The 16,467-nt window shown below is 39.8% G+C and overlaps 1 protein-coding gene across 8 annotated transcripts in view; it reads left to right on the plus strand.

The window, feature by feature from the left end:
• The window catches only part of map4k5 (mitogen-activated protein kinase kinase kinase kinase 5), a 78,669-nt gene that overhangs the window by 34,037 nt on the left and 28,165 nt on the right, over nucleotides 1-16,467 (plus strand). For 2 of the 8 annotated variants that reach the window (XM_057859075.1, XM_057859071.1), the window contains 12 exons: nucleotides 2,429-2,487; nucleotides 2,555-2,622; nucleotides 2,943-2,981; nucleotides 6,426-6,470; nucleotides 6,714-6,756; nucleotides 7,039-7,249; nucleotides 8,637-8,660; nucleotides 8,749-8,834; nucleotides 9,196-9,237; nucleotides 10,279-10,363; nucleotides 10,451-10,530; nucleotides 13,050-13,110. In XM_057859075.1, coding sequence (XP_057715058.1) covers nucleotides 2,429-2,487; nucleotides 2,555-2,622; nucleotides 2,943-2,981; nucleotides 6,426-6,470; nucleotides 6,714-6,756; nucleotides 7,039-7,249; nucleotides 8,637-8,660; nucleotides 8,749-8,834; nucleotides 9,196-9,237; nucleotides 10,279-10,363; nucleotides 10,451-10,530; nucleotides 13,050-13,110 — 843 coding nt within the window. The remainder of the gene's footprint in view (nucleotides 1-2,428; nucleotides 2,488-2,554; nucleotides 2,623-2,942; nucleotides 2,982-6,425; nucleotides 6,471-6,713; nucleotides 6,757-7,038; nucleotides 7,250-8,636; nucleotides 8,661-8,748; nucleotides 8,835-9,195; nucleotides 9,238-10,278; nucleotides 10,364-10,450; nucleotides 10,531-13,049; nucleotides 13,111-16,467) is intronic. The other 6 variants (XM_057859074.1, XM_057859078.1, XM_057859073.1 and 3 more) reach the window with 3 other exon arrangements.

Consider the following 16,467-nt stretch of genomic DNA (forward strand, 5'->3'; position numbering starts at 1 on the left):
GCGCCCAAGGCTGTACAGGCAGAGAAAAAAAGGAACATCCCCAAAACTCCTAAAATGCATAGAAATGTATCAATGTATTCATTTATATTCCGTATTAGTTCAATACGGAATGCAACATTTAATTCCCAATTTCTGATTGTTCCTTATTTTAAGGGACAGGTGGCAACCCTATCAGTAAGTTATCTAAATTAATCCTTAAGCGAGATTGTTGAGCTAAAATTGTCCAAAACCACTATTTTGAGCTTCTTAAGTAAATTTTCTTGTAATTATTCTATTTTGTTTATTTGATTTAATTTTATTTACATTTTTAATGAAAAAGCCTAAAAAATAAAAAAATAAAAAGTTTTTTAATGTTATTTTATTTTTTAAAATTCTCTTTTTAATACTTTAAAATTGTCATTTATTCATTCAAAACACGGTACTGTTTTTTAATCTCTTATTTTTTACTTTAAAATATTTATTTCAGATTTTTAGAAAAAACAAGACAAAGAATACTATGCTGTCAATATTTTCTGATTTCGGTAGCAGACTGATTGTCTTAACAATGAATCGATTTGCAAATTTCTGCTTTTGCTATGAAAACGGTGATATAGTTACAGTGCTGGCCAAAAGTATTGGCACACGTGCAATTCTGCCAGATAATGCTCAATTTCTCCCAGAAAATGATTGCAATTCCAAATGCTTCAGTAGTAATATCTTCATTTATTTTGCTTACAATGAAAAAAACACAAAAGCGAATGGGGGAAAAAATTAAATCATTATCATTTTACACAAACTCCAAGAATGGGTGGGACAAAAGTATTGGCACTCTTTGAAGAATCATGTGATGCTTCTCTAATTTGTGTAATTAACAGCAACTGTTACTTACCTGTGGCTCATAACGGGTGGTGGCAGTAATTAAGTCACACTTGCAGCCAGTTAAAATGGATTAAAGTTGACTCAAACTCTGTTCTGTGTCCTTGTATGTACCACATTGAGCATGGAAAACAGAAAAGACCAATGAACTGTCTGAGGACTTAAGAAGCAAAATTGTGAGGAAGTATGGGCAATCTCAAGGCTACAAGTCCATCTCCAAAATCCTGAATGTTCCTGTGTCTACCGTGTGCAGTGTCATCAATAAGTGTAAAGCCCATGGCACTGTGGCTAACCTTCCTAAATGTGGATGGAAAAGAAAAATTGACGAGAGATTTCAACGAAAGATTGTGCGGATGGTGGATAAAGAACCTCAGCTAACATCCAAACTAGTTCAAGCTGTCCTGCAGTCCGAGGGTACAACAGTGTCAGCATGTACTATCCGTCAGCGTCTGAATGAAAAGGTACTCTATGGTAGGATACCCAGGAACACCCCACTTCTGACCCTTAGACATAAAACAGCTAGGCTGGAGTTTGCCAAAATTTACCTGAGGAAGCCAAGAACGTTTTGGAAGAATGTTCTCTGGTCAGATGAGACAAAAGTAGACCTTTTTGGCATAAGGCATCAACATAGAGTTTACAGGGAAAAAACAAGGCCTTCAAGAAAAGAATACGGTCCCCACAGTCAAACATGGCGGAGGTTCCCTGATGTTTTGGGGTTGCTTTGCTACCTCTGGCACTGGACTGCTTTACCGTGTGCATAGCATTATGAAGTCTGAAGACTGCCAACAAATTTTGCAGCATAGTGTAGGGCCCAGTGTGAGAAAGCTGGGTCTCCCTCAGAGGCCATGAGTCTTCCAGCAGGACAATGACCCAAAACACACTTCAAAAAGCACTAGAAAATGGTTTGAGAGAAAGTACTAGAGACTTCTAAAGTGGCCAGCAAAGAGTCCAGACCTGAATCCCATAGAACACCTGTGGAGAGATCTGAAAATGGCAGTTTGGAGAAGGCACCCTTCAAATCTCAGAGACCTGGAGCAGTTGGCCAAAGAAGAATGGTCTAAAATTCCAGCAGAGCGTTGTAATAAACTCATTGATGGATACCAGAAATAGTTGTTCTCAGTTATTTTGTCCAAAGGTTGTGCTAACAAGTATTAGGCTGAGGGTGCCAATACTTTTGTCCAGCCCATTTTTGGAGTTTTTTGTAAAATGATAACAATTAAAAATTCTCTTGTGTGTTTTTTTTATTGCAAGGAAAATAAATGAAGAAAATACTACCAAAACATTTGTAATTGCAATCATTTTCTGGGAAAAAATTAAGCATTATCTAGCAGAATTGCAGGGGTGGCAATACTTTTGGCCAGCACTGTACATAGTATTCTTTGTCCACCTATTTTTTGCGCATAGGTTTTGTTATCAATACACATTTGGGAGCAAAGCTTTTGCTCAGTTGAATGCCGCATATGAACTCAATGGCAGTAAATGAGTTAATGAAAAATGCAATTTAAATAAAGGGACCTTAATTCCTGTACCTCGAGTCATTAATTAAAAAGAAGCGTCTATTTGTCGTCAACAGTCGACAAGCTGCAGTTCGAACCGCCGCTGCGGAAGGAAACCGAAGCCCATTCAGAAATGGTGAGTATCAAAAGGTCCGGCATGCAGGTGTGTCAAGCCGCTGCTATTTCTGCTCGTCTTTCCACAGGATGTGAGTAAAGATAATGACTTCCCGTCCCCATGGAGCCCCTTTGCTGAGGGAGGAATAACAGCCAGGTAGGCCTTAGATGTTATCGTCATGGCAATTACTCTTGTTTACATCCCTTTTTTTTTAATTGGCTTTGTCTCTCCCGCTCTTTGCACATCCACACAATGAAGTGTTTGAAACTCATGACTGCCTGACTCACTGATTCTTAATAAGCATGACACCCCCCCCCACCCCCCCCCCCCCCCGCTTGCAATATGTTGACTTTTTATTTGAATTCAGCAAGCTCCTTCTCACGTCTCCCTTTTGCTTTGCTTGTCTTCCCCCGTCTCGCTCCCTCTCTTTTGGCTGTCGGCCTGTCTCGTCTCTCACCTCGTTCCCCCCACCGAAGGAGTCTCCTCAAAAGCGTTGAGGACGAGTTGTTCCAACGGTAACATTTAACACTGTTGTTGCTTGTGTTCTACTGTCGTCTGTGCATTCATGATCCCACCAATACTCTCCCAAGTCACCGTGATATGCTCCAACACTGTTTGGTAAATCACCTTGTAGCAGCGATTTTTTTGGGCAATACAGTGATCCCTCGTTTTTCGCAGTTCATGGGGACCAGAACCACCTGCCATGATAAGTGAAAAACCGAGAAGTAGTGCCCCCCACACCCTCATTTTTAGTGTTGAATGTATTACTTCAGATTTAGCATTGGAAATCGATACATGTAAAACATGCCTTTTCACTATTTTCCCCAAAGTATACTAAAAAAAAACTTTTTCGTCATTGAGTGAGTCCACTTAAATCCGCTCAAGATGCTCACATGCACACAATGAGTTGCCACTGCAACTAGTTAACAAGTTAAACGTTGATTGGCACATTTGAAGCTTTGAAGCTTCGGCTTCCAGGCATCTGTGGCAAGATCAAACAATAAACGTCTTTCAATTATTGTTAACTTTAACAAGCAACTCCAGTGCACTGCCTGATGAAGAAAGAGCAGGGAGAGGGAGGGAGGAAGAGTGAGACAACACGGTCGGCTCGGGACAGCTCATCTGTATTTTATTTTATTTTTTTCTTAATTCGAAAAAAAATCCGCGATAGACTGAGGGTGCAAAGTTTGAAGCGCGAAATTGCGAGGGATCACTGTATTGCCATTAATAATTGGTTCCCATTGATGCCACTAGACGTCTAATCCGTTTTAACGGGGAATGATCCTCTGTCAGCCCTACCAGTCAAAATGGATTGGATGTCCAGCGCTGTCAATGGCCCACAAACATAAGCATTCACAGCCACTCGTCACAGTTTAAAGATAGATAGATATCCAATATATCTATCGTCTTCAAAGGCAGGCAATGAGTTAAATATTTAATATTTTGAAGTTAACCACAAAAAAAAAAAAAAAATCTACTTTACTATTGCGTTATTGTAAATAAAAATACTGTAAGGATTTTCTTAAAGTGTAAAATAGAGGCATTGTCTCCACATATGTGAATATCACATTTTGGGTCATGCAAGTCAGTGGTCCCCAACCGTTTTTTGCACCACCGACCAGTGTAATGTGGGCCTTTTTTTCACAGACCAGCAATGTGTGGCAGAAAATGTCAGTAAATCTAAAAATGAATATTAAGTGCAAGGAAAATGGCACTCACCAGCTGCTGAATCAACCTTTTTTTTTTAACAGCGGCCTGTTCTAAAACTTGACGGCAAATATCCGTGGTCGCAAGCATAATGAGGTTTCTTGGCTTTAGCAATGTTTGCCATGAGGTATGATGCACTCAGTGCATTCGCTTTTGTTGCCTCATTTTCTAGCTTTTAGCCACATGATATGCAGAATGGACTTGGTTGTAGGCTCTTCTTCTGGCTCAGCAGGTGGCCTTTTCCCCATAAAAAAAGCTGTCCAAAGACGTCGCTGCCCGATACACACAGTCAACAGCAGCTAAAGTTAATGTTTACGTTGACTGGCGCTGGGCTGCTATAGAGCCTACCCAACGACGTCATAAAACCACGTGCTCGCTGTATGGTTCCGCCCACTTGTCCGTCATTTTGTCTCTGTATTAGCATTGGTTTCAATTGATCGAGGAATTTAAAATGCATTTCATGGAAGACCCGGTGCTTTCTGATGCCGTAAACTCACTGGATGTGTTGCATAAAAGGCGTTATGTGGAAAAGCTTCGTTCTATACAGTCGCCAGATCCATATTTGATGCCTAAATCGATGATTTTTGACGGGCTGCCTTCACCGTCTCTGCCTGACCCTGATATTTACAACTATCTTGTCCACACAAAATCAGCCTATTCTCACGAAAGTTTGAAAAACTTTAAGAGCTTGGAGGCTTATAAATGCTACGTTGCTGGTTGGGTGAAACAGGTCCTCGTACACGAAAATTCGGCAGGAATCTTGTGCTCGGAAGGTGAGTTACGAAATTTTCAATTCAAAATCTTTTGTTCTTGCTAACATCCACTGTCAAGTCTAATGTATTTCATGTCATTTGTCAATGGAGCTAGGGCTTTTAATGTTTATATGGTTTAGCGATAGCACTCACTACATACATACGTGTATGTTGTCGGCGATTAGCCTAGCAATGATCTTAATTGTGGTTGTCAGCCCAAAACCCTCTAAATATATATTAAATGCATCTTACCAGATATAAAATGACTACTACATAATCTGTGGTAATCGTTTGGAGCCCAGTTTTCTCGTCGAATTGCAGCAGCCCATCTCGCTCTCTCCTCTCCGTGTCTCTCGGAATCCGGTAGAACTTCAAGTCTCTCCGTCTATCTTCTCTGTTATTGCAACCGACCGCCACACACGCCTTCACCATTTTGATTATTAATGTTAACGAGCAGAAAAACACGTCGTAAATAGGAGGAATGTACGTAGCCGTAACAGGTCAACACGATGTGTTGCCGGACAAGTGGGCGGCACCAGTCAGGAGAGCGGAGTTGTGACGTCACGTGGGTAGGGTCTATAGGTGTGCAAACGCTCCAGTAATTGCAGCCAACCACTAGATGGCGACCTACACAAAGTTCAGTCTGTAGAGAACACAGGTATATTGATGCATCAATGCCATGGGCACAGGCCAGATTGCGGTCGCGAACAAATGATTTATTATTTCTCTGCGGCCCTGTAGCAAATGCGCCACGAACCGGTACTGGTCCGTGGCCCGGTGGTTGGGAATCACTGATGTAAGTCACGCTTTTATACAAAATGTCAAAATAATTGCCTGCATTACCCAAAATGGTATGTGGATGGCAGGTCTTTTATGAGTTTGTTTGTTTGTTTTTTTTTTTTCTTCTTTCAAAAAAAGTCACTTGCCCAATAAGGAGTTAGATAGCTTACAAGTGACACGTCAATTGTCATTGCAAACCAGGGCTGCCACAAAGGATTATTTTGATAGTTGACTAATCACCGAATATTTTTCCCTTATATTACTCTCGGCTTTAAATTTTAGCTTGAAATGCGCATTCGTACCAAAAACTGCACTGAGAAAAGTTGTTAAATTTACCGGTAATTAGATACCAAATTACGATTTCAGAACATAATTTATAAATGAGTAATTCAAAAAAATTAAGTATTATGCAGTAGTAGATTATGTCACATTAGACATTTGAACTTTTAAAAAATATTATAACCTCATTTACGATTTTCCAAACATGAGTCTTACATTAACTTTGGGCACTAAAGTCTGTAATATTTCAACATGTTTTGAAGACCCTTGGGAACAGTTTACTGTTCAAACTCATTCCCTGCCATTGACTGTGATCGATGTCACCCCCTCTCCTGACAACATATAGTTTACCACCCTTATGATTGAACCCTTTACATTACTGCCAAAACCTTGCCAATGAGTGTAATCCCGCTCTCTGCTTCACTTGTTTACCCGCTGCAGGGGACACGTCGCTCACCTCCAGGACGCCTTGGAAGAAGTGGAACTGTGAGGAAATGCTGGTTTTTAATCTCTAGTCGCACCAGTACACACATACCATAGTTCCTTGATAAAACAGGTTGTGTTATTCTCATTTGCTTTCACATAGGTAGAAAAAGGGAAGCCAAAGCTACCTGAAACCGAAAAACTAAATTGACAAACGGTTCACTTGTACCTAAGAATGTGGCTGCAATTGTAGATTCAAATGGCATTGTTGATTAACTTCCTTGTTTAACTTTCCTCCCGTTTCAGATCCACACTCAAACCAGGGTATCCTCCCCCTCGGCCACCAAAGGTGAGAGCTGATGACAAACCATAAAGATTTAATTCTTGTTAATAAATAACACATAATAGCCTTCATTTCAAGGTTCCTATTACTTGAACATTTTTATTTATTTATTTATTTCCATAAACGTGGTGAGTATGCATTAGGGTTCTCTACAACTGGGCTTTGCAAGTTTTTGCTTTTGTTGCTTTGGGAAAAAAAATAAACCTAATTTCTCTGTCATGTCATAGTTGTCGTTTTTGAATGCTATCAGTTCAATTCTTTGACTTGCCGTCGTCACTTTTCTTCCAGCCTCGCTTGCACAGCCCCTCTGAGGAGGCAGGCCCCAACGACGAGCGCTCGCTGACGGTGCGACGCTTCCCAAATGTGGAAAACGGTCCGGGCCAGGCGGCGCGACGCCGGAGCACGCCAGAACACGGCAACAAGGTCGGGAGCTCTTCACCGGACTACCTCTCGGTCAGCGTCAGCAGCCCTGGCCTCCTGTCACACACCTCGGATCAAGGTAAGGACACACGGGAACATGAGTCTCCACACTATAGCTCGCTGCCCATTTTTTATTGACGCCCAGCGAATTATGAAAATATCATTGAATTTTGCCTGCACAAGAAGCTTGAGTTGACCCTATATTCTGTTAAACTTCTCAGTTTTAATTCTAATTCGAGCTAATCACTTAAACAGTACCTCTCCATTAGCTCAGGGGTCGCGACCTGATAACATGTTGAAATCAATGTAGGAAACTAGAAGTTCAGTATTTTACATACCGTAATTTTCGGACTACAAGCCGCTACTTTTTTCCTTCGTTTTGAATCATGCGGTTTATGTACAATGCGGCTTATTTGTTGATTTATTTGGGTTAATAGGTAACACTTTGACAGCGGTGTCATAAGACCGTCATAATTGTGACATGACACTATCATGGACTTTACTGATTGCTAATGACAGATGTCATTAAGTGTCATCTGGCAAATGATGTCACTAACTCCATTTATGTCCAGCTCGGATCGTTTGCATCCATTCAAAATTTAGATAATTCGCCGGATACCACTAAATGTTATAAGCATTCATTAATGCTCATGACAGTGTCATGTCATAATTATGATTGTCTGATGACGCCAGTGTCTTATGGCGCCACTGTCAAATGAAGTGTTACCAAATACTATAACTAGCAATTAATGAAACGACTGGAACAGTAACTGAAGAAATAATTGGCACAGAACATGAATTTGGGTTATTTACATCTGTAGCGCTGCAGTGCATGCTAGGAGGCATGTTGGACGACAACAATGTTGACAGCAGAAGGCAGCAGAGGTTGACTGTCTCTCCACAGGGAGCAGTATGGCCAAATGGCTGCGAGCTATGATGAAGCATTCATATAAATTCTTCTATTGATTGTAATTTGATGTAGATGAAGCAAAATAATCATTTCCCCACTTGTGAAACCGATTCTAAAACACAAGATGCTTTCAAAACTGTTGATTTTAACACTGAGGCAATGCGTTATGTAAAGTAGGTAGCTGGTTATTTAGCTACATTAGCCCCTAATACTATGTCGTACAACCCACATAAGGGCAACTTCAATAAAAAATGTTGTTATATGGACTTACGACCCGCCAGCTTGTTGTCTCCTGTCGTCCTCCAAAATTATACCTGGGGGACGGCGCTTTAGGTGTTCATTCACGGCCGACGTGTTGCCGTGGTATGCAAGCTTGGCATTACAGAGACTGCACCCTTCTTTGTTTCGTTGAAATAAGTCCATGCTTTGGTCACTACATCGACTAGTTGGGACAGCTCTAGATGCGGCAGTATTAGAATTTGTGCCTGCCACTATTTTGAAAAGCCAAGAATAGTTTCAAATCAATGTGTAAAGTTCATTTTTCCTCTTTACAAAGCTCTCAGTAATTGTGAATGCAAAGGTGAGGGTGAACTCTGATTTTAAGATTTCCTCCATGCGTTTATCCAATGCTACCCACTAACACCGATCCTTCCGCAACAATCCCACAGACGACGACTCAGACGAAAGTGTGAATGGCGACGGTCCCAAGCCGGCACCCAACCGCGCGCATCGGAGGCTCAAAAAAGATTATCCCGTATGTATTCACCCACCCACCCACTTCGATCTCAAATTTGATGATAATGGTGGAAAAGGTTTATAAAATGATGATCTTGTTTTTTTGTAACAAAAAAAAATACTGGTTGAACAGCTTTTTGGAAACTTTTTAAGATGCTGTCATTATTGGTTGTTTGTAGAATTTTGAGTGTTGGAGGTATAAAATGGACTGTGTGTAATTAGAAAATGTGGATAAAAGGTTCCAAATTGGATGCATTTGTACAGGATGGTATTTATAGTTTGTTATTGTTGAAGCTTTACTAGATTTAAACTTTTGATCTAAAATCATACCCATGTTGTTGTTTTCTTTTTGTTTTGTTTTTTTTAAACTCCAATGCCAGAAACCTGCCATCAACGGTTTACCGCCCACGCCCAAAGTGCTGGTGAGTTTTGCCCAATGTAACACATGTGGACCGACTCAACGGTTAGAAAACATTGGAGGTGCAATAAGAGACCAAAATGAAAAAAAAAAAAAAAAAAAAAAACTCACATAAAAAGTCTTAAATGTAATAATCTGGATAAAGTGTCATAAAAAGGCATTGAATTTCGTCCAGTAGGTATTATATTCCTTACGTTTAACTCTGGCTGCAGCTATCGATTACTTTAGTAGTTGATTAATCGATCAACTTGTTAGTTCTAATAATCGAGTGATCTTATTAGGAACATTTAATGCGTTGCAGAATAAGTAAGAGAAAACAAACAAAGGCTGCTAAGATTGCACTTTCAAAAGAGCATTAGGCGAATACAAAATAAAATTCCCGAGTGTTTCCTCAAAGTATGCAGAATTGCACTTTTATTTATTATTATTTATCGGCTAACTCGCACAGCAAAGTCCGCTAGCTTAAATGCTATAAAACTTTTTTTTTCTTTAAAATGCTCATAACAAATCCTTCAGACACATATTCCCACAAAACAGCTAGATACATCTATAAACTAAATTGCGAAAAAAAACCATAGAAAAAACTTAGTTTATGTTGGTCTTAACAGGGAGCAGCTGGATTCAGCCATGTTAAATGAATTGTCATATTTTCTGTTGCCACTAGAAGGCAATGTATCCACCCAAATCAATCAAACTAAATGCAAACACTTAAAAAAAAAAATTACAACGCCACTCAAATGAATACTCGAAGCAGTAAAATTTGATTAGAAGATTTTGTTCTAATTGAATTACTCGACTTAATTGATTAATCGTTGCAGCACTACATTTAACATAATGCTCACCACTAATGGCGCTAGATGTCCAATCCATTTTGAGTGTGAGAGGCTGGCAGTGAATGATGCCCAGTCAAAATGGATTGGACTTCTAGCGTCTCAATGGCAGTCAATGTGGGAAATAAGCAAATCATTGAATGGCAAAATGATTCTCCCCTGTAAATTCATGTTTTCTATTTATTTCTGTGGAACTGTATTGCTTTTCTTGGCAGATGGGCGCTTGTTTCTCTAAAGTGTTTGACGGGTGTCCACTGAAGATCAACTGCGCCACATCCTGGATCCATCCAGACACCAAAGGTAGAGAGTCTATGTTCATCCTACAACCAACTTCCCACTTATCACTGTACGTCAGGCTAATATGTGTAATATACATCCCCTAATCAGACCAGTACCTGATCTTTGGGACAGAGGACGGCATCTATACGCTTAATTTGAACGAGCTACATGAGGCTACCATGGAGCAGGTTGTCAACACTGACCCGTCATTTTAGGCTTAATTTAGTGGCCAAATGTGATCTAAAGCTAATGTAGAGTGGGATATGCTTGAAGAATATGATGTGATTTCACAACTGAGCCACTTGACAGTAAATACATTAAAGACATGGAAATTGCAGTTCATCCATGACTTTTGTTTTCATAAAATTGTTTTAGTTTTATTCTAATTTGTGGATTGAATATAATCATTTTCCCACGAAAGTACAATTTTATTCTAAATACATTCAGAATGTTTTGTTATATACTGTATATACCCCCCCCTCCAAATATTACTAATGTGTATGAAATACAATTGGTGTCAAAATATCACTTTGTTTTTGTAGAATTACTATTATTTTTACTAAATGCATTTTTTAGAATGGCAAATGTGAAATTACAATTTTATTGAAATAATTTTCTTATCACATACAGTGCTGGCCAAAAGTATTGGCATCCCTGCAATTCTGTCAGATAATGCTGAATTACAAATGCTGCGGTAGTAATATCTTCATTTATTTTGCTTGTAATTAGGAAAAAAAAACATAAAAGAGAATGAAAAAAAAAATTAAATCATTATCATTTTACACAAAACTGGTGCCTTCTCCAAACTACCATTTTCAGATCTCTCCACCGGTGTTCTTTGGGAATCAGGAATGGACTCATTGCTGGCCACTTTAGAAGTCTCTAGTGCTTTCTCTCAAACCATTTTCTAGTGCTTTTTGAAGTGTGTTTTGGGTCATTAGCCTGCTGGTAGACCCATGACCTCTGAGGGAGACCAAGCTTTCTCAAACTGGGCTCTACATTATACTGCAAAATTTGTTGCTAGTCTTCAGACTTCATAAGGCCATGCACACAGTCAAGCAGTCCAGTGCCAGAGGAAGCAAAGCAACCCCAAAACATCAGGGAACCTCCGCCATGTTTGAATGTGGGGACCGTGTTCCTTTCTTTGAAAACCTCTTTTTTTCCCCCTGTAAACTCTATGTTGATGCCTTTTCCCAAAAAGCTCTACTTTCGTCTCATCTGTCCAGAGAACATTCTTCCGAAATGTTTTTGGCTTTCTTAGGTAGGTTTTGGCTAACTCCAGCCCGGCTTTTTATGGCTCTGGGTCAGAAGTGGGGTCTTTCTGGGTATCCTACCACAGTCCCTTTTCATTCAGACGCCGACGGATAGTACAGGTTGACACTGTTGTACACTCAGACTGCATAACAGCTTGAAGTTGTTTGGATGTTAGTCAAGGTTCTTTATCCACCATCCGCACAACCTTTTGTTGAAATCTCTAATCAATTTTTCCTTTTCGTCCACACTTAGGGAGGTTAGCAACAGTGTCATGGGCTTGACACTTATTGATGACACTACGCACGGTCGACACAGGAACATTCAGGGTTTTGGAGATGGACTTGTGGCCTTGAGAATGCCCATACTTCCTTACAATTTTGTTTAAGTCCTCAGACAGTTCTTTGGTCTTTTCTTTTTTCCATGCTCAATGTGGTACACGCAAGGACACAGTACAGAGGTTGAGTCAACATTAATCAATTTTAACTGGCTGCAAGTGTGACTTAGTTACTGCCACCACCTGTTATGTGCCACAGGTAAGTAACAGTGCTGTTAATTACAAATTAGAGAAGCATCACATGATTTTTCAAAGGGTGCCAATACTTTTGTCCGGCCCTTTTACTTTTGTGTGAAATGGTAATGATTTATTATTTTTTTCCATTCTCTATTGGTTTTTTTCATTGCAAGCAAAATAAATAAAGATATTACTAACAAAGCATTTGTAATTGCGATCACTTTCTGGGAGAAATTGAGCATTATTTGACAGAATTGCAGGGGTGCCAATATTTTTGGCCAGCGCTGTATAGTAACTGTACTGTTGTGTATAATTTTGACACTTTTCATATAATTTCCTGATTTTTAATGTAATTTTTCACAATGCCACCGTTTTTACTCCCAATATGGAAATGTTACTTTTGTAAAATTTCAACACATTTGAATCGCAATATCCCAACTTAAGTTTTGTAAAATTTGCGACTTTTTTTCTATTGCTTTCATTGAACTCATTCACTGCCATTAACAGCGATACATGTCAAATCCAAATGAATTAGTAGAGCTGGCATCCATTTTGACTGGATGTAACAGTCCATCATGGACCATGGTCTTTACCAGTTTGACAGTGTGGTAGGTTTTAGTGATGGACACAGTAATAATTCAGCGATCAATCGTTGCCAACCCTCCCAGTCCAAATGGAATTGCTTTCAATGGCAGCCAATGGGTTAACCCATGAAAAAACTTAAAAGCCAATAGCACAGTAAAAAAGAGTGATTATCAATTTCCTGATTTTCAGTGTTGTTACTGGGAATTTGACAAAGTTACTCTATGTTCAATACCAAAACAGCTCATTTTTAGAACAATTTGTGTTTAATGCAGTCATTGGCAACCAATGAGTTCATTGAAATAGGATACACAAACCAATGCTACGTTGGTCTTAAATTATTTTGATTTCTCCATCTAGCTGTTCCCCAGGAAGTGCACGTGGCTGTACGTTATCAACAACAACCTGATGTCTTTGTCCGGTAAGTGGCGACGGCTTACGTTACTGATCACGTCATCACCCTCCGCTGCTTTTGTCCGGTGTTATCTGGCGGCACAGCGCATCCTGAAAATAGACGTTTTTTTTTTTCTTATGTGCGTTCGACGAGCCTCTCGAGCTGCCACCGCTTGCGTTGGTTGTATAATTTATCGTTAGTTAAGTATTAAACAAGCTTCGCCTCCCTTTTCTTATCTGTAACTCACTGTAAATTACTTCAATTCGTACATATTTCCATTCAGAAGTGTGCTTGAGTACTACTTGACTTAACTGAGGCACCAGTCATTAGCTAAACACGAAGGCTAATATTCCTACAAGTTTGGTGCTTGACCACACATCTTGAGAACTCAACCTCAACTGACAGTTTTCCTGAACAAGTCAGAGTATAAATTGCATAAGCCAAAAACATATGTACAGTGGGGCAAATAAGTATTTAGTCAACCACTAATTGCGCAAGTTCTCCCACTTGAAAATATTAGAGAGGCCTGCAATTGTCAACATGGGTAAACCTTAACCATGAGACAGAATGTGGAAAAAAACAGAAAATCACATTGTTTGGTTTTTAAAGAATTTATTTGCAAATCATGGTGGAAAATAAGTATTTGGTCAATACCAAAAGTTCATCTCAATACTTTGTTATGTACCCTTTGTTGGCAATAACGGAGGCCAAACGTTTTCTGTAACTCTTCACAAGCTTTTCACACACTGTTGCTGGTATTTTGGCCCATTTCTCCATGCAGATCTCCTCTAGAGCAGTGATGTTTTTGGGCTGTCGTTGGGCAACACGGACTTTCAACTCCCTCAACAGATTTTCTTTGGGGTTGAGATCTGGAGACTGGCTAGGCCACTCCGGGACCTTGAAATGCTTCTTACGAAGCCACCCCTTTGTTGGCCTGGCTGTGTGTTTGGGATCACTGTCATGCTGAAAGACCCAGCCACGTCTCATCTTCAATGCCCTTGCTGATAGAAGGAGATTTTCACTCAAAATCTCTCGATACATGGCCCCATTCATTCTTTCCTTTACACAGATCAGTCGTCCTGGTCCCTATGCAGAAAAACAGCCCCAAAGCATGATGTTTCCACCCCATGTTTCACAGTGGGTATGGTGTTCTTCGGATGCAATTCAGTATTCTTTTTCCTCCAAACACGAGAACCTGTGTTTCTACCAAAAGGTTCTATTTTGGTTACATCTGACCATAACACATTCTCCCAGTCCTCTTCTGGATCATCCAAATGCTCTCTAGCGAACCGCAGACGGGCCTGGACGTGTACTTACTTAAGCAGGGGGACACATCTGGCAGTGCAGGATTTGAGTTCCTGGCGGTGCATTGTGTTACTGATAGTAGCCTTTGTTACTGTGGTCCCAGTTCTCTATAGGTCATTCACTAGGTCCCCCCGTGTGGTTCTGGGATTTTTGCTCACCGTTCTTGTTATCATTTTGACGCCACGGGGTGAGATCTTGCATGGAGCCCCAGATCGAGGGAGATTATCAGTGGTCTTGTATGTCTTACATTTTCTAATAATTGCTCCCCCTGTTGATTTCTTTACACCAAGCGTTTTATCTATTGCAGATTCAGTCTTCCCAGCCTGGTGTAGGTCTACAATTTTGTCTCTGTTGTCGTTCGACAGCTCTTTGGTCTTGGCCATAGTGGAGTTTGGAGTGTGACTTACTGAGGTTGTGGACAGGTGTCTTTTATACCGATAATGAGTTAAAACAGGTGCCATTAATACAGGTAACGAGTAGAGCCTCGTTAGAAGAAGTCAGACCTCTTTGACAGTCAGAAATCTTGCTTGTTTGTAGGTGACCAAATACTTATTTTCCCCTCTAATTTGGAAATAAATTCTTTAAAAATCAAACAATGTGATTTTCTGTTTTTTTTCTTTTTCTTCCACATTGTGTCTCTCATGGTTGAGGTTTAAATCTTTTCAAGTAGGAGAACTTGCACAATTGGTGGTTGACTAAATACTTATTTGCCCCACTGTATGTCGCACTGGAGCATAAATTGCCCTTTTTTGGGGTAATTAAATTACTTAGATCCAAGCTCAAAAACTGACATTGCATTTTGAGGGCAACTTAAAGTAACGTGGCGAGTGACGAGGTAGACAAAATTTCCTTCCAGGATTAAGTCTCATAAACTGCACACCTCCAAGAGACTGCTTGCTTTAATGAAGGTAGCATACAGGCACGTCTTTCCTGAACGCACAACTCTCAGGGACAGTTCTGTAACAAATTACCTATCAACCATTGTGGGCAGAGCACCAGTAAGAACAGTCTCATGCCTCCCAGCAAGCATTGTGTCGCTTGGGATGGAAATAATGTTCAAAGTTCTTTAATTACTTTCTTTAATTACTGTCCCAATTGTTTCATTACTTGCTAAGTATTCTGTTTTGTTTGTTGTCATGTGATGTTTTCAATTTTCCTATGACACCATAATTGTGCATGGCATTTGAGTAAATGACTAGCTGTTACATGTTGTGATTATTGGTGAATTTTAATGTACATAAGTTTGTTGTTCTGCTTTCAATGTTGAAGTGCAAATTGTTTCTTTCTCATGAGCACCATCATATAGAACCATCTATGTATGTGCCGGTATGAGATTCTGACGGTATAATAACCTTAAGCAAAAATATCACGGTATTGCAATTACAGTTCTAAAATGTTTCATTTTGAGATTTCTGGATTACAAAAAAATTGAACAGGATGTTTGTTTTGCAAACAACATATTTGCGAATGGAATATAAGCATAATGTTAAATAAAAATTTAAAAAATGAAATATTCTAAATAGAATTTAATTGGCATGCTAATTCGCCACGTTATCTGCCTCGTTAACAAGCTTCTGTTACAGTAAGTTTTACCACTGCTGGACACGACACACGCTGGAGTTAACTCTCGTAGCTAGTGGGAAACGTTCATGACAGCGTTTGCTAGGGTTGGGAATCCGGGATCCGGGACTAACACTTGGGTTCTCCCGGAACCGTTCAAATTTTTAAATTTCGATTCCAAGTTTCGATGACCTGACCGCCGACCAGAAAAAATAGCTGCCGAACGCCACGAAGAAACCGCCACATGAAGACTAGCTCGGTTTTGAGCAAATCATATGAAGTGGCTAATTTAGCTTAGCACAAAAACGTGTTACTTCACATAAATGACAACAAAGTAACAGAATAAACGCACCGAAATGATATCAGACCCTCTGATAAAACGTGCAAACTTAGATTGTTTTTATCAAGGGTTCCCAACAAGGAAGGCGGTGTGTTGTGTCTGTACACCTCAAGAATTTTTTTCCAACTAAAGTTCTTTTTGCCTGCTGCTTCCAGGAAGTCACCACTTGGGGAAGCAAA

Source organism: Corythoichthys intestinalis, chromosome 15, assembly GCF_030265065.1.
Source record: "Corythoichthys intestinalis isolate RoL2023-P3 chromosome 15, ASM3026506v1, whole genome shotgun sequence".
Taxonomy (NCBI): Eukaryota; Metazoa; Chordata; class Actinopteri; order Syngnathiformes; family Syngnathidae; genus Corythoichthys; species Corythoichthys intestinalis.